Source organism: Aquarana catesbeiana, linkage group LG02 (assembly GCF_042186555.1).
Source record: "Aquarana catesbeiana isolate 2022-GZ linkage group LG02, ASM4218655v1, whole genome shotgun sequence".
NCBI lineage: Eukaryota > Metazoa > Chordata > Amphibia > Anura > Ranidae > Aquarana > Aquarana catesbeiana.
Window position 1 is genome coordinate 373,720,048 of NC_133325.1, and position 25,452 is coordinate 373,745,499.

At 43.0% G+C, this 25,452-nt stretch overlaps 1 protein-coding gene across 1 annotated transcript in view; it reads right to left on the reverse strand.

Moving 5' to 3' along the window:
• Positions 1 to 25,452, reverse strand: part of TMEM132E (transmembrane protein 132E) — a 741,227-nt gene that overhangs the window by 22,992 nt on the left and 692,783 nt on the right. Inside the window, exon 7 of the mRNA XM_073615123.1 lies at positions 3,467 to 3,746. Within this exon, the coding sequence (XP_073471224.1) occupies positions 3,467 to 3,746 (280 nt within the window). The remainder of the gene's footprint in view (positions 1 to 3,466; positions 3,747 to 25,452) is intronic.

Below are 25,452 nucleotides of genomic sequence, written 5' to 3' on the forward strand. Positions count from 1 at the left end.
AGAAAAAAGGGGAATAGAGGGAGGGTGAAAGAGAGAGATGGCGAGAGAGAGGGTGGTAGGAGAGAGGGGGTGAAGGGGGTGAGAGAGAGAAAGGGGGGAAAGGGGGGTGAGAGAGAATGGGGTGAAAAGAGAGGGGGTAAGAGAGCGAGGGGGGCAGTGGCGGGGCCCATCCATTAAGGGCGCACAGGCGCCCCCCCATCCATGCATCCAGCCCCTTGCAAGACGCCGGATGCATGAATTCCAAAAGGATGGGGTGTTTTTTTAAGCACCTGATTAGATCCAGAGGCTCTAATAGGCTTTAGAATATGGTGGGCTTAGGGCCCAGAGAATGCAAACCCAGCCCACCCAGGTGTGTTACAATAGCGAATGATTAGTCGCTATTGTAACACTGATCCTCCTACCGGCAGATCACGAAGCGGGCCTTAGGCCCATCAGCCGATTGACTGAAAGGACAAGCGATCCTATAGGATGCCTAGGAGGAAGGGATGAGACACACGGCTGCTGTGATGGAGGAAAGGACACAGGAGCCGCTGCCCAATGCCCGCCACCTAGATGGGGTAAGTGCCGGACCGAGCGGCAGACAGAGAGCCGGTGGAGGGGGTTGAGGTGCTGCTGGGGTGGTGTGAAAGAGAGAGGGGGGATGAGAGAGAGAGTGAGTCTTTGGGGGGCACAGTACAGTACTTAACATGGGGGGTAATAGCACAGTACATTACATGGGTGGCACAGCAGAGTATGTTACATGGGGGGAAGCACAGTGCATTACATGATGGGCACAACATATTACATGGTGGATACACGAATATAGCACATTACCTGGTGGGCAAAGCACAGCACATTACATGGTGGGCACAACACATGACAAGGTAGGCACCTATTCACCACATTCAATAGTGAGCATGGCATAGCACATTACATGGTGAGCACATCACATTATATAGTGGGCACAGCACATGACATGGTTGGTGCTGCACTACACAGCACATTACATGGTGAGAACAACACAGCACATGCACTCAGTGGGCACAGAGCCTTATATGGTGGGCACAGCACATGATATGGCATGATATGGCAGGCACAGCACATTACTTGATGGGCACTGCACATTACAAGTGGGCACAGCACAGCACCTTATATGGTGGGCACAGCATATTATATGGTGGGTACTGCACATGACATGGTTGGCACTGCACAGCACATGACAAAATAGGCACTGCATGACACCACATGACATGGTGGGCACGGCACAGCACAGCACATTACATGGAGGGCACAACACATTAAATGGTGGATGCAGCATATGACATGGTGAAAACTGCACAGCATATTCCATTGTGGGTACTGCACGGAACATGACATTACATGGTAGGTACAGCACATTACATGGTAGGCACTGCATGGTACAGCACATGACATGATGGGCACAACACAGCACATGACATGGTGGGCACTGCACAGCAATTTACATGGTGGGCACTGCACATGACATGGTGGGCACTGCATGGCACATCACATTGCATGGTGGGTATAGCACATGACATGTTGGGCACTGCATGGCACAGCACATGATGTGGTGGGCACAGCACATTACATGGTGCCCACTGCATGGCACAGCACATTGCATGGTGGGCACAACACATTACATGGTGGGCACTGCATGGCATAGCACATTACACAGTGGGCAATGCACAAGACATGGTGGCCACTGCACTGCACATTACATGGTAGGAACTGCACATGGCATGGAGGGCACTGCTGCACAGCACAGCACATTACATGGTGGGCACAGCGCAAGACATGGTGGGCACTGCACAGCAGATGACATGGTGGGCACTGCACGGCACAGCACATTACATGGTGGGCACTGTATGGCACAGCACATTAATTCTCATAAAATATCATCACAAACATGTGAATAAAGAACACTCATCGAGCTACTTGTCTGTTACTTAACAGTCCTGGACACAGTGCACTCCAGAGTTCTAGGGGACCCGAAATTTATGACAATTTCTTAATAAAGTGACTTTGTGGGATAATGCACTTGGCTGGTGCACCCTTCTTTGTTTGTTTTTTTGCAGTCTCTTCCCCCTTCTCCTGGCTCTTTAGTGAGTATAAAAAAGATCATTCAGGAGTTCTCATATCTGAATGCCATTTTATATGTATTAACAGCATTATTCAGAACAAAAACATCTACCTCACCTTGAGCCCCCTGTGAAAAAAGTGAAGACCCATAAACATTCCTTTTAGATATAAACCTTCACCGTTAGTTATAAGATTTACTTTGTCTTTTTCTTTGGATTTGTTTAGTATAAATACTTAATTTATTCCTAGGCTCTAAAACTGGATAATTATTTTGATGCTATAGGTGAAACAATTGTGATTTTAATACAGAGAAGAAAGGAGTATGATTTGGACGCAAGCTAGAGTACACCATCCATAATCCCCTAAAAAAATAAACATCACAAAAAAAAACTAAGCAACAATTATTCTTCATTGTATGATATTAAGTAAAATTGCAAAAAAATTGTTAAACAATAGTGTACAGGTGTTTTCATTCACAACTTAGAGTGGTTCTAAAGGCAATACATTTTTTACCTTAATGCATTACCTGCATTAAAGCGGAGTTCCACCCAACAATGGAACTTCCGCTTTAAGGGAGGTGACCCCCTGACATGCCACATTTGGCATGTCATTTTTTTGGGGAGGGGAGGGGACACGTCACAGGTCCCAGATGATTGCCTGGCCAGTCACAGCGCGCCGTGCGGCTCACGCATGCACAGTGCATACCTGGCTGTGAAGCCACAGCCGGGCACCCACAGTGACAATGCCGGCGCCGCAGAGAGGAGGGGGAGACGAGCGGGGCTTCGTTCCCCCAAATCACTGGACCCTTGGACAGGTAAGTGTGCGACTATTAAAAGTCAGCAGCTGCAGTATTTGTAGCTGCTGACTTTTATTTTTTTTTTAAGCGGAACTCCGCTTTAAGGTAAAAAATATCCCAGTAGTTGTATTACCCCCCCCAATATACTTACCTGAGTCCTATCTCAATCCAGGGCTGTGCCTATCTGCAACACTGTGGGTCTCTGTTTCTCTCCTAACAAGACACAGAGGCAGCAGTGGGAGCCAGTGGATCCTGCTGCTGTCAATTAAAGTGGGGGGCACACTGTGTGTGCTTACAGACGCACACAGCCTGGCGCGCGCCTGCACATGTGCCACCATAGCACACAGGTTTATATGGGGGCACAAGTAGAAGAGAAAGGAGCCAAGATCACCGGTGGGGAACCTAAGAAGAGGTGGTTCAGGGTCCCTCTGTGCATTACCATTGCCCAGTGCAGGTAAGTACACCATGTTTTTTTATTTTAATAATAAAAAATAGATTCTTTGCAACTGCTTTAAAGAAAGTGCAAAGGGCAAATGCTGCAAAAAAGTTTTTCATTGTAATATACAACTTTATCCCATTGAAAAAACTGACCTTAAATAATGTGGTACCAGGTTCTCTTCCTGCCAAAGTATTACTATCGACCATTTCAGCTATTCTAGAGTCTTCCACTTGCATGAAATCATTGACTAGGTCTGTAACTTCCACCATCCAGTTTGGACCCAGCATTGTAATAACTTGGTCAGTGCCTTCAGAAGATGTAGTGTGGAATTGGGTAAAAACTTGCAAAGTGGCATGTTGATATTGTAGAGTACAGCCTCGATTTAACTTTCTATCTTCCTCTTCATCATCATCATCACTGTCACGTACAGACCTGCCAATAAAAGACAAAGAGGAAAACTCTGTAAACTCATTTTATTTCCAGTAACATAGTGCTTTATAAGCATCTTTACCAAAGAGCAAGCTTGCAGCAGTTCTTTGGAGCTGGCTTTGATACAAATTTTAGGTTAGTGTTCAGTTATCCTGATCAGTACTCAGCTCTACATTAGCCAATTTATTACTACAAACATATTTAAAATGTTGTTGCTAATAATGTGTTAAAATATTTTTGCATGGAAATTACAAATGTTTCAGATATTTACAGAAGAGTCTACAATAGGTTATCACTTTCCTGTTAAACCCAGTTTTATGTAAATGAAGCCTGTTATGAGAGAAACATTGAGGCTGCCATTTCTGAAAATGCTAGTTGCCTGGCAGAAACAATGACTCTCTTGCTCCTATACTTTGAGATACTAATGTGCATGTGTAAGGCTGGCCAGAGGCTAGCCTGTATTTGTGGGAGGAGTTTGAGAGGGCTGTTTAACCCTCCTCCTCTGTCAGGGCCGGGTTGTCGGAGGTTCTGGGTGGATGCACGTCACTTTGGCCTCTTTACAGAGCGGCGGTTAGCTGCAGCCATGGTGTCGGTTCCTCTCCCGGGCACCATCGGGGACCACCCGGTCCCCCCACTGTCATCCCTGGGTTCCACCAGCATCATGGGGGCCGCCAGTCTGTCCCCCTTATAGCCCCATGCTCCATCCAGCATCGTGGGGGGGCGCCCACTTCTCCCGGTGCTCCTGAGGGGGTCAGTCCATCCATCCTCCACCCACCTACTTTCCCCACAGCTCCATGTGGCCAGCATGCCTCCCACCCGCCCACATCTCCTGGTGCTCGTGGCAGGGGGGTCGTCCATTCTTCCATCCTCCCCACAGCCCCATGTGGCCAGCGTGCAGCCCGCCCACTTCTCCCGGCGCTCATGCCGGGGGGGAGCAGGGGGGAGCCATCCTTCCCCCACAGCTCCATGTGGTCAGCCTGCAGCCCGCCCACTTCTCCCCGCGCTCATGTGGGGGGGAGAGGGGGGCCATCCTTCCATCCTCCCCACAGCTCCATGTGGCCAGCGTGCAGCCCGCCGCTGCTCCCGGCGCTAATGCCGGGGGGAGCTGTCCTTCCCCCCACAGCTCCATATGGTCAGCGTGCAGCACGCCCGCTTCTCCTGGTGCTCATGCCGGGGGGGGAGTGGGGGGGCCATCCTTCCCCCCACAGCTCCGTGTGGCCAGCATGCAGCCTGCCCGCTTCTCCCGGTGCTCATGGGGGGGAGGGCATCCGTTCATCCATCCTCCACTCACCCACTTCCCCAGGGCTCCATTTGGTCAGGGTGCCGCCCGCCCGGTTCCCATGGTATTGGGGGGGTCGGGGAGGGGTGTCGTCTGTCTATCCTCCACCTTCGCTGGGCTCAATTCCACATGGTCGGGGGGGCCCAACTCGCTTCTCCCTCATCCCTGTGTTTCCTGCCAGTGCTGGGGGGCTGGCCGCCCGCTTCTCCTGGGGGGTGGGCATCTGTTTGTCCATCTTCCACCCACCCACTTGCCACTCACTTGCCAGTTCACCTCCCTGGAACTCACACCATGCATCATGGAGGAATCGCCCGCACACTTCCCGGTTCTCATGGGGGGATGCTCACCCGCCAGCTCACCTCCCAGTACTTACGTGGAGCATCATGGGGGGGATCCCTGCACGCCTCCCGGGCATCCACCGCTTCAGTCACAAGTGTTATATCATGGTGTTTCGGCCCCAGGATTCTGTCATAGCGTTACAGCCCCAGGATTTCTGTCATAGCGTTTCAGCCCCAGGTTTCTGTCACAGCGTTTCTATCTAGGCGTTTTGTGTCAGCGTTTTTCTGTCATAGTGCACCTGTCATAGCATTTTCTACCTCAGCAGTTCTGTCGCAGCATTCTCCCCCAGCATTTCTGTCAGGGTGTTCCGCCCCAGTATTTCTGTCATGGCGTTTCTGCCCCAGCATTTCTGTCGTCACGTTCGGCCCTGCATTTCTTTCATGGCATTTCTGCCCTAGCGTTTCTGTCGTCATGTTCGGCCCTGAATTTCTGTCAGCGTTTATGCCTCAGCATTTCTGTCATAACATTCAGCATTTCTGTCTTGACATTCAAAATTTAGAAAAGAGGGACTTTTTGACTTTTTAGGCACCACTACAACAAGTATCTATAAAAGAATCAGTTTATTGAAAAATACATACAAATAGGACATTGATTAAAACCACAAATCATATATATACATCGAAGTATAATGAAGAGATAGCTATACAAAACCATCTAAATATGTAGTTGTTCAGACGTAAGGATAATCATCCCAGGTAGCAATCGGTCCGAAAAGGTGGCTGGATAGCAAGTCCGCAGTCGATTAACTCGTGTCATGTAGATATTCAATGCTCAACATGTTTCGTGTGTCTTCAAGCTTCTTCAAGAGCGAAAAAGATGTATTGTGGCTGACAAGATACATAACATATAATTAATACATAAAACCCTAGAGACTGGCATCTGAGAAGATGCCAGATATTGCAAAATCAAACAGTTCCATGCCGATTGGACCAATGCGGTAGAGTGTGGAGCACCAGCCCAAAGAGGTGATGAAAGGCTACCATGGGGGCGTGCACAACATAATACTAGATGGTATCTAGAAACTGTATGTACCAAGGTCCATCTAGGCTCATGTGTATTGATATATAAAAACTTGCAAAAACAGACTTATTCTAATTTTATTTCTTTATGAAGACTATTGCTGTTTAGAGGTTTACACAATTGCTAAAAAGTTCTATATTAATTGCTATTGATGATTGATCTTTTTGTTTTTTCTATAATATGTTTCTCCTTCTTCCTTGTTGTGTTGGCTCGATGTGGATTTTGTGGGCGCCACCTAGTGGTGGGTTCTTGGCTGCCATGCGGCCGCCTAGCGTCACACCAGCACTGTGGGTGTGACGCTCACATCAGCTGGCGTGGGTGGATCTTCCCTCATTCCCCCATGCCGCCTGTTGTGGCTCCATGCGGCGCACAGCGCCCCTCACGCTGGATGCGCCGTTGGTTTACATGACGGCGCTCCGAGTCAGGTGGCGCGCATGCGCAGTGTGAGCTCTCGGCCGGTCCGGATGACGCCACGTCGGCTACGCCGATTGGTTGACTACGGACGGGAGGTGCACACAAATAGGACGGCGTCCTGTCACTGTGTACTACCCGTTCCAGCGAAGGGAGGGCACCACGCGTCTCACACTACGATCCTTGCAATCCAGGTATTTTAATCTGACAGAGTTAACAACCATAATAGATAGGCTGTGGATCTTTCATCCAAGCATACCTTTTTATAGCTGGCTCTTTTTCCCCTGCTTCCCTTTGCATCTTAGGTAAAAGTAACACCTAGCTATCTCTTGTGACATTTTGGCTCTGGCACCTTTGTAACAGGCTGAGACCTTCCTAACCCTCCAGTTATATTTACATATATCTACATGAAACCGATATGGAGTAATATCTTCTATCTTTAGTTGCCGGTGAGTGAGCTGATGCCATAGCTTTATTAATTCTAATAAAATTTAAGATCTGTAGATTATGGTTATTTGAAGTCGTTTTTTTTCTTTTAAAAATTCTGTTCATAGGATATAATACCAGCCTATTTCCATCTAGACGCGTGCTCATTTGCAACATTGCCCGCCTCTCTCCCTGGCCTGTGGGCTATTTTACTTTTACACGATTTTAAATAAATTTATTGTGTAAGTACTTTATATAAAATACCCCTGCCATTAGCTCCTCTCTTAATTCCCCCCCTTCCTCCTTTTTTGCCCTTTCCTCCCCCCTCCTTCCGCTTTTCCTCTTTTCCCTTTTCCCCTCCTTTCCTTCCTTCCTTCTCTCCCTGTTATTCCTCCCCCTTTGTCCCTTCGCCTCCGTTCCTATTTTTTCTCCCCCCCCTCCCCCTCTTTCCTTTCCTTACACACCCCCCTTTTCTCCCCTTCTTCTTCTGTTCCTATTTTCTCCTTGTTCCCCTCCCTCCCCTCATTGTCTTTCCCCCATACCCCCCCTCTCTCTCCCTTTGCCCCCCCCTTCCTTTCTTTGGTGGGTCTCTTACTTATTAATTAAAAAATATTTCTACCCCGTCACAGTTTCTAGATACCATCTAGTATTATGTTGTGCACGCCCCCATGGTAGCCTTTCATCACCTCTTTGGGTTGGTGCTCCACACTCTACCGCATTGGTCCAATTGGCATGGAATTGTTTGATTTTGCAATATCTGGCATCTTCTCAGATGCCAGTCTCTAGGGTTTTATGTATTAATTATATGTTATGTATCTTGTCAGCCACAATACATCTTTTTCGCTCTTGAAGAAGCGTGAAGACAAGCGAAACATGTTGAGCATTGAATATCTACATGACACAAGTTAATCGACTGCGGACTTGCTATCCAGCCATCTTTTCGGACTGATTGCTACCTGGGATGATTATCCTTACGTCCGAACAACTACATTGTATAGCTATCGCTTCATTATACTTCGATGTATATATGATTTGTGGTTTTAATCAATGTCCTATTTGTATGTATTTTTCAATAAACTGATTATTTTATAGATACTTGTTGTAGTGGTGCCTAAAAAGTCCAAAAGTCCCTCTTTTCTAAATTTTGAATGTCAATACTAGTTATAGGACGTGGCACAAGCATACCTTTTATGTATCCACAGTACCACTCTGTGCTATGATACCTTTTCCAATTTAGCATTTCTGTCTTAGCGTTCTGCCCTAGCATTCCTGCCATAGTGTTCTGCCCCAGCATTTCCATCATAAGCGTTCTGCCCCGGCATTTCTGTCTCAGTGTTTTTGTCATAGCGTTTCTGCCCCAGGATTTCTGTCACAGCGTTCTGCCCCAGGATTTCTGTCATAGCGTTCTGCCCCATCATTTCTGTCATAGCGTTCTGCCCCAGCATTTCTGTCACAGCATTCTGCCCCAGCATTTCTGTCACAGCGTTCTGCCCCAGCATTTCTGTCACAGCGTTCGGTCCCTGCATTTCTGTCACAGCATTCGGCTCCAACATTTCTGTCACATCGTTCGGCCCCATCATTTCAGTCACATCGTTCGGCCCCAGCATTTCGGTCAAAGCGTTCGGCCCCAGCATTTCGGTCATAGCGTTCGGCCCCAACATTTCTGTCACACGTTCTGCCCCAGCATTTCTGTCATAGCGTTCGGCCCCAGCATTTCTGTAACAACGTTCTGCCCCTGCATTTCTGTCATAGCGTCCTGCCTCAGCATTTCTGTCATAGCGTTCTGCCCCTGCATTTCTGTCATAGCGTTCTGCTCCAGCATTTCTGTCAATGCGTTTCTGCCCTAGGTTTTCTGTCATAGTGTTTCTGCCCCAGGATTTCTGTCACAGCATTGCTGCCCAGGATTTCGGTCATAGCGTTTCTGCCCAGGATTTCGGTCATTGCGTTTCTGCCCAGGATTTCTGTCACAGCGTTTCTGCCCAGGATTTCTGTTATAGCATTTCTGCCCCGGATTTCTGTCATGGCTTCCTTCTGTCATGGCGGCATTCTGCCCCAGCATTTCTGGCTTGGCGTTCAGTCTCAGCTTTTCTGTCTTAGTGTTTCTGCCCCAGGATTTCTGTCATTACATTTCTGCCTTAGCGTTCTGTCATAGCGTTTCTGCCCCAGGATTTCTGTCTTTGCTTTTCTGCCTCAGCATTTCTGCCTCAGCGTTCTGTCATAGCATTCTGTCATAGCGTTTTTGCCCCAGGATTTCTGTCATTGCATTTCTGCCCCAGGGTTTCGGTTCTCACGTTCCTGCCTCAGCTTTCAGTTTCAGCATTTCTGTCGTAGGGTTTTCTGTCAACAATGCTGTCCGTGCGCTTCTGCCCTAAGATTTGTCATAGCGTTTCTACCTCAGCATTCAGTCTCAGCATTCCTGTCACAGCGTTTCTCAGAGGGGCATTGTTGTTCAGTCACGGCATACTCCGGTAGCTGTTTTTTATCTTCGTTGTTTGTCATGTCTCATCGTATCTTTGTTCATGTTTGTACCTGGGTCAGTTAGCTAGGGATCACATGTCAGGATCTGTCACGTCAACAGATCCATACGGGCTGAGGTTTCGTTTGTTAATGATTGTTGACCACAATTTTCTCGCCCGTATACCATACGTCATACGATGTTCATTCACCACACCTGTACGACTACCCACCACGGTCTGTGGGTACACCAGCCCTGAGTTTTTCAGTTAATTACCTGTCTCTGCACTGAAGGTTACTCGGGCTCACTTACTACTTACACGAGGGGGGGTCCGTCATCAGGTTCATTCATGCGCAGTGGTCTTGACATTTCTGTTCATGTTTTCATACTTAGTTAGGCACAGAGGGGCGTTGTTGTTCTCATGTCTGGTTGTCTGTCATTTCTCTAGTTTGTGTTCTTAGGTTGGGCTGTATTGGCATCCATACTGTTATCAACCATGCTTGCTCTCACTTTCATCAGTCCTGCCCGTTGTTAGGGCTAATTGTTTGGTGCAGATGTTGTTTTGCCACTGGGCTCACCCTTGGGTTGTAAGCAGTCGTCATTCTTCTTTCAGTTGACATCCTGTTGCTTAGAGGCCCTGGTTACCACCCAGGGATTTATAGTCTATCTCAGGGTGTGTGCTGAGCCACATCCCCTTGTCGGTCCTCAAGTGGTAGGTTGGGCAAATGTCGTCATGATTCTGGATTCCACTTTCGGCTCTGATCTCTTGTCTAGGATGTTGCCTGGAGAACTGCTCAGGGACGTCAGTCCAGTCATCTTTTCTGATCCCCAGCCTGTTCCAGGTAGGGGGGTTTCAGTCACTTTGGGCATGACTGTATGATGCCATGGGACTTATTTCCCCGGGATGGAGTCTGGCCCTTGTTCCTCGGTTCAGGATTCAGTCTCGGTTATCAAGTCACAGGCTGAAGCACAACGCGATCGTATCAGGTGGAACCAGTGTTCTGTGTCTGGCATGGTTTCTCCATTTTTTGACGATGCTTATTGCCATAGCGCATGAGTCTTATCCGCCTACTTCTTCACATCCATCAGGTATCTAGCATTTCGCACTCCTGCTAGTTGTCTTTTTGCACTCACCCTCTCACTTCCCCAGTCCAAGTATGGGTAGGCCGAGGGTTGGGGGCATTTCACTGAGCTACTTCGCTGGTGTCCGTTTGAAGCATTTCTATCTTCTCGGCCATCATTTTGCAGGGGCTCCTCGGGCCAGCCCTTGCTCCCTTTCCCCCACGTATCCTCTCATTCTCAAGCAGTTTCTTTCTCAGGTCTGGGTTGTCTCGGGCATCAAGCTCAATCCAATCTTTCACTGGACGGTCAGTTGGGTTCTGGGCAGCTTTGCAGGTTCTATGGGGGGTTCCTTCTCATCACTAAGTCAGGAGTCGGTAGGTTTCTCCTACCACAACGGATGCATACTGTTGCCATCTGGTCGCACGCTACTCCATTTGATGGATTGTTACCTTCCTTTCTTCACCTAAATTTGTGTCTTTTTGCCCTCTTTTCAGGCATACTAACCAGCTAGGCCATGGCTCACCTCAGGCCTTGGTTCTAAGGAGTATCGCATTTCTCACTCGAAGACTCTGACTACAAGTGTAAGGCTGGCCAGAGGCTAGCCTGTATTTGTGGGAGGAGTTTTAGAGGGCTATTTAACCCTCCTCCTCTGTCAGGGCTGGGTTGTCAGAGGTTCTGGGTTCCCACCCACCCATTTCCCCAGCCGCCTAACATACTCATAGTACGTTTTCTTATTTTACATTCAGGGTATGCCCTCTTTTCAGGCATACTGACCAGCTAGGCCATGGCACACCTCAGGCCTTGATTCTCAGGAGTATCGCATTTCCCACTCGAAGACTCTGACTACAAATTAGATCTAGGCCAGTAAGTCAAAGTATTAATGCTAGTGGTTCATCATAACAGCCAGGTAATTAACATTTCTAGAAGGTTTGCAATGGCAGCCCTCTTGGTCGCTTCACGAGGGTTCTACTTTATTATGATAAAAAACAAAGTACAAAAAAGTCACAGTGACTTAGAAACCACCTGCATGTTTTTGTTGTCAATATGCAAACTGTATCTTTAGGCAAAACCTTTATTTTGGTTTTAGATACAGTGGGGAAGGGTCAAGTTTTTATTACCGTCTGTGTCCTCATTGGGGAGATTCAGCCTTCTATTTATACTGGTGATCATTATCATTGAAAAAATAAGAGAGGGAAAATCAAAAATTTTGGAGTTGTCCACAGAAAAAAGGGTAAGGGAAAAACTTACAGAAAGCAGGGAACACCTGTTCTTGGGACAATTCCCTCACTTTGGCAGATTCACTCTAACCTCCATTTTAAGTCTCTAGAACAGGAAATGAAGATAAATGACGCCAGTGGTACAAAGAATACAAACAAAAAAATTCAAGCTAGGTATTAACCATCCCCTACACTATTCAAAGCTCTAAAAAAAATGTAGTTATTTGTAGATTTTAAAGTGAATTTTTAGCTAAAACGGTTCTTTCTAGTTTTAGGTAGTGCAGGTTTAGATCCTCAATCAAGGTTTTACTGCCATCTGTGTCCCTACTGCAATGATTAATTCTCTCTATATGTCCTGGTTTCAATTATCACCAGAACAAGAGGTTGGGGGTATTCCTTCAATATGGACACCTCTTCTGGTGACAACTGTCTAAGAGGGGATTTATTTAAAGGATCTATTCTCACTTCCTGCATGGTCTCCAGGACAGGAAGCGAAGGGAAATCTACCCAATTATACACAGACACCAAAAGAAACCTGACAGGCATTTTAACCACTTAAAAAAAGTTGAGATTAGAGATACAATGTTCTTACATTATCAAAAGTTATTTTCAATCCCTTTATATGTAGTTTACATTGTTGGCCATGCAATTCAATTTCTTGTTAAAAACTTCCTGGTATAGGGTGACAAAGCTTTTTCCCTCTCTCCTAATTGTTCTCTTGTGTTGCCACCCTGTCAGATGAGCTTGTCCTGGAGACTCCAAGTGCCTAATTCAACACCTAATACACAGGTATGGTGTTATCACCATCAGGAAACCTGCCTTGAAAAAAATCCATCCAGCCAATAATACAGTGCCTGTAGACACTCGGTGGCCATAAGAAAACATTTTGAGTAATTATAATGCAGTGTTTTACAACACTAAATGTGATTCACTGATGTTTGCATCTACTTAAATTGGTTGTAACGGCTCAAAGTTTTTTTTTACCTTCATCCATTCTATGTGCAGCAGCCCCCCAATACTTAACAGAACCCCATTGTGACCCAGAAATATGCTGGAGAGCCTCGGCTGGAGTCTGCCTCAGCAGAAGAGAGGGGGGTGGGGCCAGGCCACAGCTCTGTGTGTGAATAGACAAACAGGGCAGCAGCTAGGGAGCAAGCCTTCTTGGGTGCCTCCACAGCAAGCTGCTTGCTCTAGGGGCACTTAACAGGGGGGGCAGGAGCACTAGCGGGGGGACCCGAGTAGAGGGAAAGAAGGAAGAGAGTGCAAACCCATTGCACAGAGCAGGTAAGAATGTTTTTCAAAAATGCTTTTAATATCACTTTAGACTATTGAAAGAATATTTGCATTTGCTTGGTGTGGAGTGCTAGACATCACTGTCCTTTTTCAAAAAAGCAACTAAAGCTGGTCATTAATGGATCAAAATTAAGTTGGTTTAGCAGGAACCAGCCAACTTTCGATCCATAAGTGACCACCCCTGATCAACTTCTGTCAAAAGGAACAGAAGTCGTATTCTGGCTGTGGAGAGTCCCACTGTCCACCATCCACGTCCACCACCCACCTAGCTTGTGTGGACGAAGGAATTTGTTCATTTTTTTTTCATTCAGCTCACTGACAAACCCCCCACTAAAAAACAAACAAACTAGTTGTCTATGGCCAGCTTTAGGCTTATAATAACCAATCATGTAGTATGCAGTAAGCCAACATGAAATCATAAATGGTTCTGGGATTAAAGTTTGCTTTTATAATCTAAAGTAAACCTGTTATTGACCTGGTTGCACCTAGCTCCAACAGTTTGTAAACAAAAATGCAGTGAAGTCAGTATTTCTGTTCTACATAGTTATTCTGGTACAGGGCAACAGGGGTAGCCAATCAATTGGCATTATAAGAAGGATATAAGCAATGCTAGATCCCGTATTTTTTTTTTTATGGCAGGTTTTCACTCATATGAGTGCAGCATGATACATTGGAATTGCTCAGGTAAAGGATGCAGACATGTATTCTAAAACTCACATGATCTTGTGTATTTTAATATTCTAGTCTGCTTTTGCCTTCTTTATACATGAATTTATTATCTGGGTTTAGCCTGATATGTCATTTCGGAGCATTTACCTTGGTAGAAATTCAGATTTTTTTTTTCTTATTTGGAAAGCATTACATAAAAAGTATGCTAAGATTACCAGATATATATACCAGCATAAGCAGCCGCACACAATTACAACAGAATAGCCAGTACCAAGGTAATTTCTTTTTCTATACAAATATTACAATGCATGAGTGGATAACTTCAACTCCTAACTCTCAAGGTTTTGCATTCCAGTGTTTGTATGGAAACTAAAAGAAAACTGTATAGTGGAAAAGAGATGAAATAGTTGATTTAGAAATTGTAAATGAAAGACGATGATTAGCATATGCTGCACAAATGCCAAAATGTGTTTCAGGAGACGAAAAGGATACAAATAACTAAAAATGAGAAAACTACAAACAGAACTAGAGGATGCAGATAAACATAAAAGAAGCGCAATGGCAGGAAAAAGTCAGTGTGCTTCTGCACAGAAAATGGAAATGCATAAAACAGTACAAATAGCAAGGCAATTTACATCTGCCAGCCAAATCGAACCCATTTGTTGATACTGTTTTTTATTCTTATTTACAATTTATATTTAGTGCATTAGCATGCTGGACCAATTCAATGAAAACACATTAAACTGATTTGATTTCCCTTGAAACAAATTAACCAAATGCCATGAAGGATTAAAGTCTACTGCAATTCCTATTGGTCTACAGTTACAGCTATGGTGGGAATTGACAATTCTGTGGAAATGTGTCCTTTTTTCTCAAGACAGCAATGCAAAAAACATGCCACAATATATATATATATATATATATATATATATATATATATATATATATATAGTCCATGACACAGCTGTCCTTCAGTCTGTTCATCAATTAATTCTATGATCTCTGAGATCTATGCATTATCTATCACTGTCAGATCCTGGATAAGTAGTTTAAAGTGATTGTAAATGCTCACCTTGTAAAAAAAACCCATTCAGATTAAAATAGAAATGAAAGGTAAATACATTGTATAGATATAAAAAAATATATATAAATACCTTTTTTTCTCTTTTTATAAGTGATCACATGCCCTGTTCTTAGCTGCATAGTAGCTGGGGGGAGGAGAAGCAGCAGTACACTGAGCTTCCCAGTGAATAGCTGTGCTGGGGGATCATCTAAGGACAAGCCTGATCATTGGAGGAGAGCACACTGAGTTCCCAACATAGCTAGGGAACCAACCACAGTGTGCTCTCCTGCTTAGTGTGGTCAGTTTTTAATAGGAAAGTGAACAGACTAGCAGGAACACCAGGGATTTCAAACAAAAGAAGAAATACAAAGAGAACAGGATACTTTCTCATACAAGTACATGGTACAGCAGGCACATATCAGGAATATGAAGTGTTGGGGTAACAATTGCTTTAATGCAAGCTAAAACAGAAAGTTTTTTTTTGTTTTTTTTTTACATTAGGCATAAATGCTGGAGGTCCTCTAACCCTGTGTATGTAAAAAACCTTGGTGGCACACATATACACCATCCACAATCCTGACATACCCCCCCGCTCAGACCTGTGGGAAGGAGCACATTTTGCAATCATACAGTGGGAGCATGGCACTTCATCAGTATTTCATTGTTGGATTACTGACCTGTTTTCTATACAATTTAAAGTCTTGCAGAGCCATCTTATTCCATTTGTTCAAAGCTACCCCCTTTAGATGAGAATGACCTGTAATCAATTGGAACAGCCTGAATAGTTCTGCAGGGGCTAGTTTCTGGCTTAGGTATACTAATTAATGTTCTTAATTTCTTGGGACAAGACTGCTCCCAGGCAAACTTCAGAGGAATCAGTTTCTACAAGAAATTCTTGATTGAATGTTTGGATAGTAACACTTATCCACGACACAACACTACTTTCGTCTCTCTTGGCCTCTTCACTCCATTTTTTCATGAGTGATTTCTGAGGACTCCACAACCTAAGCTCTCTTGCTCCATAATAAACAATAGCATTAGCGTCTATTTATAGAGGTTTTATACAGTATCTCACAAAAGTGAGTACACCCCTCACATTTTTGTAATTATTCTATTATACCTTTTCATGTGACAACACTGAAGAAATGACGCTACAATGTAAAGTAGTGAGTGTGCAGCTTGTATAACAGTGTAAATTTGCTATCCCTTCAAAATAACTCAACACACAGCTATTAATGTCTAAACTGCTGGGAACAAAAGTGAGTACACCCCTAAGTGAAAATGTCCAAATTGGGCCCAATTAGCCATTTTCCCTCCCCGGTGCCATGTGACTCATTAGTGTTACAAGGTCTCAGGTGTGAATGGGGAGCAGGTGTGTTAAATTTGGTGTTATTGCTTTCACTCTCTCATACTGGTCACTGAAAGTTCAATATGGCACCTCATGGCAAAGAACTCTCTGAGGATCTGAAAAAAAGAATTGTTGCTCTACATAAATATGGCCTAGACTATAAGAAGATTGCCAAGACTCTGAAACAAAGCTGCAGCATGGTGGCCAAGACCATACAGCGGTTTAATAGGGCAGGTTCCACTCAGAACAGGCTTCGCTATGGTCGACCAAAGTAGTGGAGTGCACATGCTCAGCGTCATATCCAGAGGTTGACTTTGGGAACTAGACGTATGAGTGCTGCCAGCATTGCTGCAGAAGTTGAAGGGGTGGGGGGTCAGCCGGTCAGTGCTCAGACCATACGCTGCACACTGCATCAAATTGATCTGCATGGCTGTTGTCCCAGAAGGAAGCCTCTTCTAAAGATGATGCACAAGAAAGCCAGCAACAGTTTGCTGAAGGCAAGCAGACTAAGGACTTGGATTACTGGTACCATGTCCTGTGGTCTGATGAGGCCATGATAAACATATTTGGTTCAGATGGTGTCAAGTGTGTGTGGCGGCAACCAGGTGAGGAGTACAAAGTGTGTCTACAAAGTGTGTCTACAAAGAGTACAAGTGTGTCTTGCCTACAGTCAAGCATGGTGGTGGGAGTGTCATGGTCTGGGGTTGCATGAGTGCTGCCAGCACTGGGGAGCTACAGTTCATTGAGGGAACCATGAATGCCAAGATGTACTGTGATGTATTGAAGCAGAGCATGATCCTCTACCTTCGGGGACTGGGCCGCATGGCAGTATTTCAACATGATAACGACCCCAAACACACCTCCAAGACGACCACTGCCTTGCTAAAGAAGCTGAGGGTAAAGGTGATGGACTGGCCAAGCATATCTCCAGACCTAAACCCTATTGAGCAACTGTGGGACATCCTCAAACGGAAGGTGGAGGAGTGCAAGGTCTCTAACATCCACCAGCTCCGTGATGTAGTCACGGAGGAGTGGAAGAGGACTCCAATGGGAACCTGTGAAGCTCTGGGGAACTCCATGCCCAAGAGGGTTAATGTAGTGCTGGAAAATAATGGTAGCCACACAAAATATTGACACTTTGGGCCCAATTTGGACATTTTCACTTAAGGGTGTACTCACTTTTGTACTTCACCAAATTTAACACACCTGCTTCCCATTCACACCTGAGACCTTGTAACACTAATGAGTCACATGGCACCGGGGAGGGAAAATGGCTAATTGGGCCCAATTTGGACATTTTCACTTAGGGGTGTACTCACTTTTGTTGCCAGCGGTTTAGACATTCATGGCTGTGTTGAGTTATTTTGAGGGGACAGCAAATTTACACTGTTATACAAGCTGTACACTATTTTGGGCACCTGTTTACAGCTGAGAATCATCTTTAAGAAGTCTTTTTGATTTAATGACCTGACATTGAATTCGCCATCTCTGGATACCATTATTAAGTCTGAAGTGACCCCTAGACTGAAAAGCTGGGGGTCGTCTTGATCCGGTGAGTGGGGACACATGCGGGGGTGTCTCTGTACACCTGAAAATCTCTGAAGCACGGGGGGCAGGAGGCGGAGCCTAGCGGAGCAGACATGCATTGTTAGAGCTCCACACCGCTGAGGAGAGAAGAGAAGGACAAAGTGGAGCCTGCAGGCTCAAAAGGTATCCATTTGAACCTTTTTGCCCCAGGGAACATACTGTGAAAGTTTGGGCAGGAAATATGGTACTGGGAGGAAACCGTGGCAGAAATAAAAATCACCTCACAAAGAGCTCACAGGCACTTACTGCAGCTGAAGCAGCTCCAGTCACCTCACAAGATACAGCATCAGGGCGCTCTCACAGACAGTAAATGTCACAGCAAGACTCTCCATTTGAGTCAGATACAGAACAAATCCTCTCACAAACTTCTCCACAAGCCTCCTCAGTATCCCCAGTAATATTATTACAATTTGAAAAGATGCTTCATAAGGCTTTAAAACAAACCTCAGACCAAATAACAAAAAGCCTAACCAAAGAAATAAGAGAGCTGGGAAACCGCACCGCAGCCTTAGAAATAAAAATGGATGAAATTGAAATTACAACCCAAGAAAATATAACAGAATTGGAACAATTAAAAAAAGAGAATTTAATACTTCAAACTAAGCTCGAAGATTACGAAAATAGAGCCAGACGTTCAAACTTGCGCATAAGGGGAATACCTGAAACTGTGACAGACCTGCAATCTACTATTACTGCTCTATTACAAGAACTAAAGCCAGATATCCCTATTGAACGTTTAGAACTGGACAGAGTACACAGAGCCCTCACAGCCAAAAAGAAAGATGGACCCCCACGTGATATAATCACAAAATGTCATTATTACAGAACGAAAGAACAAATACTAATTGCTGCAAGAGAAAAAAAGGAACTTAATTTTCAAGGACACAATTATCAAATTTTTGCTGACCTATCCCAACTTACTATTACTAAAAGACGATCCATGAAACCCCAACTAATGGAACTGCAACGCCATAACATTATGTATCAATGGGGCTTCCCCTTTTCAGTCAGATTTAACTACCAAGGTACAATTTACAGAAGCAGATCAGCAGATGAACTACAACAAATCCTTTTAAAATTAAATCTGACAGAACCCACAAGCAGCAACACTCCACACGCAGAAGAATGGCGTCATCTTCACCTTCAGGCAGCACCCAGAAAATTTCAGAACAAAATGGGAATCATCATTCTCACAAAAGAGGCCGTTATGCCACATCATCCATGGACCAAGAAGATTCAATGGACTGACATCCTAATTCCTGATATCTCTTCATTTATTATACTAAGAGATGGTTCTCTATAAAAAACCTATATTTATAACTTAATGTAACTGCATTCTGATAGTCACACACTGTGTGGGATCATGTTACATTCCAGTTATATTTCTTATTACTTCTGATTCATATAGCCTTAGAATATATAAGTGAAATAAGGAAATTCTTGTTCCGTTATATATTATCAGGTAATAACAATAGATTTATTACTTTTTAGGACAAATATGTTCAATAATCCAGAAGTAATGGAAGCTTTTTCTTTCTTTTCTTAAAACAAATATATTATTACCTAACTAGTTCCTAGAATTATGTTTTTGTTTATTCTAATCTGAAGCAATACAACCTCAATTTTATGAGTTAACATATCTAAACAGTTACATATGAATAAAATATGTAATTGTTTACTCTAAAAGGGTTAAAATCCCAAAATAATTCAAACTATCTTCATCAATACCAAAGTTATTAACAGTACCTTTCTAACTGAATTATTTAGCCTAGGGCAAGACTAACCATATACAACCACCCTGGAATAAATAATTTCAACAAAAACTATATTCTGCACTCCAATTAATGAAACATCATTTTGATGTCTTTTGACATAGCACTTCTCTCCTGTAAGCGGAAGATCCGTGTACCCCCATTAGCCCTCCTCATTCTCCCAACCATATTATGTGGGAGTGTGACGAAGGCACTTATTCCCCTGAGAGAGATATTTATTCTCTTTCACGGGTAAATTGTGATTACTTGCAAAAAATAATTTATACAATGTATCATCTAATCTGATATGTTTTTTGTTTACTCTTTACTCCAGAATTCACTGGTTTCTTTTCTATCTATTCATCTCTTCAGTCCACACAGGTTGATCTGCGCAGACGCTGCCGCACGCTAGCTGGAAGTGACGAGCTCGGCGCTCGTGGATGTTTTACCCCCCAGCTGTTTTTAAATGTAAGTGTACGATTTTTAGGAAGGTTTTAATAAAGTATATGACATACGGATTATGCTATGTGCGGTTTCTGTTTCCTATATACCGCACTAAACAACTCTGCATAACGGGTGGTGGATTTGGAAGCAGGGAGAGTCCCTCAGAAGATTCAGAGCCTGGGATTATACGAGCTCGGCGTTCGTGGTTTGAGGCGTGCGCTCATTGTCTAAAAGTGAGTGCAACCCCCCCTCCCCCCTCTCTCCCACCTGTGTCTTTACATCAAACGGTATCATACCATATACCACTCGTTCTTTGTTGTTTATATATGATACACGGCATCACCAACCAACGTCATCTGCTGTATTGCTGGACTCCCCCGCCTGCGGGGCCTCCTCGACATATGCTGTATACCTTACAGCTGTAAGGTAAGGGGCCTGGGAACACGAAGGTGCCCCCACCTGTCAGCACACTGGTTTTTTTCCTTCCCCCTGATTCATCAACACCTTATCTATATCCAGGATTGTCACATCTGGTGGTGGGACTGTTGTCATCTTTATCATTATCATTTTTTATTTTTATGGTATTTTTTCGCCAAGTGTTGGCGGGACACCAACACCAATCACTGGGACTATTTTTATGGACACCTATATCCACTTTGTATTCACATTGTCTATTATTCACATGTGGACCTAATTATTAGTTATATACTATATTCTATTTTTATACACATGGTTCTAGTAATGTCATTGGAGTACCTTTTCATGTTATCACGATAGATTTCGGATTTATGATTCTTCTCTAGCAGATTCACATACCCTTGCACATACGTTGCTGATATACATTTATTTGTATTTTTCATTTAGATTTGATCACAGGAATTTGGGATATATTATCCCTTGATAATTTTTAAATTTTTTTTTATTTTATTTTTTCATACATTTGCATTTGTGATCTTGTTTACACATCATTTATTTATAACGGAGGTTATTTGATCCATCTAGTATAGCCCCCCCTCCCCCTTCCCTTACCTACCCGCACCCCCTTCCCTTTCCTTTTCTATCACAGCGCAGCCACCACCTTCTTAGTATATTATTGTTTTATCTGTTTTGGAGCAGTTTTGTGTGTTGCAGCAGTGTCCCCTTAGTATAGGATTCCTCTGACAGCGCAGGAGTCTTCTGCACAGCTATTTGATCTATTGCCATGGCACCACTGAATATACTTTCCTTGAATGTTCAGGGAATAAATGTCCCTCAAAAAAGGACCAAAGCCTTCCGTACTTTCCATAACAAGAAGGCTCACATAGTATGCCTCCAAGAAACACACTTCACCAAAGATTCTACTCCAAAATATATTTCTCCTTTTTATCAACAAATTTACACGGCTTCTGCCTGTACCAAGCAAAGGGGAACTCTAATTGCATTTCACCGATCCACACCATTCACCTTATCATCAGAAATTAAAGACCCAGAAGGTAGATACCTGATACTCATGGGTTATATAATGGATACAGCAATCACGGTGATTTCCTACTACGCTCCTAACAAACAACCTACACCATTCCTCTCACATATATTACAAGTGATTAATACACACAAAATAGGAACAGTGATAATGTGTGGGGATTTGAACCAGGTCCTCCTCCCATTTCTAGATAAATCACCTTTTACACCATCCAAAACAACCTCTAGATTACCTTTTTCTCAACTTCTTTCCAAATACAATCTGGTAGATTCATGGAGAGAAAGTAACCCAATGAAAAAGAAATTCACTTATTTCTCGCACCCTCATCAAACATTCACCAGAATAGATCATATTTTTCTAACAATAGGAATGATACCAGAAATTATTTCATCAGATATAATTCCGATTCCGTGGTCTGACCATAATGCAGTATACACTACTATAGCCTCAGCCATACCAAAAGCGCATGACCCAACGTGGTACTTACCGGACATAATGCTCAAACACCCACTACTTCAGATGGCCATTGAACAAGCTTTAAAGGAATACATATCAATTAATAATACAACAGACATCTCCCCAATAACACTGTGGGAAGCTCATAAGCCTGTCTTGCGTGGTACAATACAAAGACAAATGGCACTATTTAAACGGGAACGCAAAAATCTAGCAAAAAAACTAGAACTCAATTTTAATGCAGCCTACATATCATTTCAAGATAATCCATCTCAGAGTACAAAATCTCATCTGGAAAAATCTAGATTGGAATACGATCTATTTCTCACTGAGTCAGTTGATAAATCCCTCAAACGCTCCAAACACAATTTCTACATGAATACAAACAAACCAGGTACATATTTGGCTCGGGCATTAAATTCAACTAACAAATCTTTCAAACCAATACGTTTGAAATTATCAAAAAATGTTTACACTTGTAATCCAGTTAAAATAGTCCATAAATTTCACTCACATCTCGCAACTTTATACAAGACAAACAATGAATTTAATCCTACAGAAGCTGAATCCTTCTTCTCAAAAATAACTTTACCTGAGTTATCTCAGAAGCAAAAAAGCAGTTTGGATGAGCCTATAACTATAGATGAAGTTGCTAACGCCATAAAAGACCTAAAACTTAACAAAAGACCAGGCCCAGACGGCTACTCGGCTTTATACTATAAAACATTCTCAGAAATACTCTCTCCCATTCTCACTGAAACTTTTAACAAACTTCTAGATGGACATTCTTTTCAGCAAGAAACACTAATGGCAATTGTTTGTATGATCCAAAACCCCTTTCTGATAATACTTCCTGTGTGAATTATCGGCCTATCTCTCTGTTAAACCTCGATATTAAATTATTAGCAAAAATAATAGCAAAACGCCTCAATAGCATTATAGGAAAATTAATACATAGAGATCAAGTAGGCTTCATGCCAAATAGACAGGCAGGCGATAATATACGCAGGGCAGTGTTATTGGCACATATTGCTAAAAAACGGAAAATCCCTTTATGTTTTCTATCTCTCGATATTAAGAGGGCATTTGACACAGTATCCTGGCAATATATGCAATATTCATTACAAAAATGGGGTTTTGGACCCCACTTTTTAACATGGATCAAAGCATTATATAATAAACCCAAAGCCTATATAAAATATGCTGGATACAAATCTGAAGCCTTTAATATCGAAAGAGGTACCCGACAGGGTTGCCCATTATCTCCCTTATTATTTGCCCTTATACTCGAACCCATGGCCCAATACATCAGAACAAACCAAACTATAACTGGCATTGAAGTAGGAGGTATTACACACAAATTATGTATATTTGCAGACGATATATTACTTTTTCTATCATCACCACAGGTCTCTGGTCCTAACTTAATACCAGCTCTTGATGGATTTACAGCCCTATCCGGCCTTATGATTAATCCTAAGAAATGCCTAGTGCTTAATATTTCACTCACAAACATGGAATTGATCCCGGCTAGGGCTGCACTCCCATTCACATGGGCAGAAAAATCAATCCCATATCTTGAAATTCATTTAACAGCATCTCATTCTGACTTATTCTCAACCAATTATCCTCCTGTATTAAGACAGATCACAAATCTAATAAAACAATGGTCGCAACTTCCTTTATCCTGGATAGGGAAGATTAATGCAATCAAAATGACTATTCTACCCAAATTGCTTTATCTATTCAGAGTCCTCCCTATTCCAATTCCTTCCTATTTTTTGAGAATAGTACAAAAAAGAGCAACTTCGTTTATATGGGGCTCTTCTAAATCACGTATACCTATACACACACTACATCTTCCCAAAAATAAAGGAGGCCTGGGATACCCTAATTTTACTAACTACTACAGAGCAGCACATTTGGCCATTCTGTCCAAATACCATGCAAAACAGGAAATCCCATTATGGGTATTTATAGAGGCTTCAGAAAATGACCCTCTATTAATATCAAATTTATTATGGCTTGATCCTAAAGACCGCTTTAAAATTCATAATCCCATAACTAAACACTTCTTATCTCTCTGGGATAAACTAAAAACCAAATATCAGTTACAATCTCCACACAATCCTCTCCTTTCTTTTATCAGAAATCCGGCCTTTTATCCGGCATGGATCTACCCAAATTCTTTTAAAGCTTGGACAACATCAGGCATTCAGACACTAAATGACTTCATAGCATCTAAATCATTCCTTTCATTCCCATCGCTTAGAGAAAAATATGATCTACCAAACTCTGAGATATTTAGATATCTCCAAATCAAAAATTTCTATACACCATTCCTAAAGGGGGATACACCATTATCCCAATTATCCATTTTTGAATCAATCTGTACAAAAGATCCATTTGCTAAAGGTACAATTTCATCACTTTATAATCAATTATATGGAGTAGCAAATCTTAATAGACCCTCTTACGTTCAGAGGTGGGAGGAGGACCTGGGACGAACTTTAGAAGACACGGACTGGTCTAACATATGGCTCACATCTAAGTCATCTTCACCCAACATCTTAGCACTGGAGACAAATTATAAAGTCCTAACTCGCTGGTACCTTGTACCCGCTAGAGTGGCAAAATATTCACCTAATACCTCAGCTCTTTGTTTTCGAGGATGCCCAGAAATAGGCACATATTTACACATATGGTGGACGTGCCCAGTAATCCAAACCTTCTGGAAGGAAGTCTTCGTAATTGCATCTAAAATATTTAAAAAAATAATACAACCAGATCCATATTTAACTTTACTTAATCTAAAACCAGAATGGTTAACACTCTCTCAATTCAAACTTATGATCCAACTAATAACGGCTGCAAAACAAACAGTGGCCAAGGCATGGAAATCTCCTACATTGGTACTAGCAGAAACAATTCACAGAATGAATAATACAATGTCCCATGCTAAGATGGTAGCCATCAATCAAAATCAAATTCCAAAATTTGAAAAACTTTGGCATCCTTGGATAAAACAACAGTTCCTGTCAAACTTCAATGACTCTGTCCTGTTACCATGGTAACAGATTAAATGACTTACAGAGACACCCATTCTAAGGCTTCAAAGAGAACTAAAAAGAATAAAAATTTGACGAGCGGGACAACCTTGTGGACCATACCTCTACCTTTCAACCCTTTTTCTTCTTTCTCTTTCCTTTTCTCCACCTTACAATTAAAGCTCATTATCAGAATTTATTTGACCTATATACACTATACTTGTAAACAATATGTATAGTAGGTATAAATCATTTAAATACCTACAAAAGTAACTAAGGAAATGATATATATCTTTAATTTAGGTTTACGTGAACCCAATGTTTAATATTTGAAATTTCATGATATTTACCTATATAAACCCTACTGTAAAACATTGAGC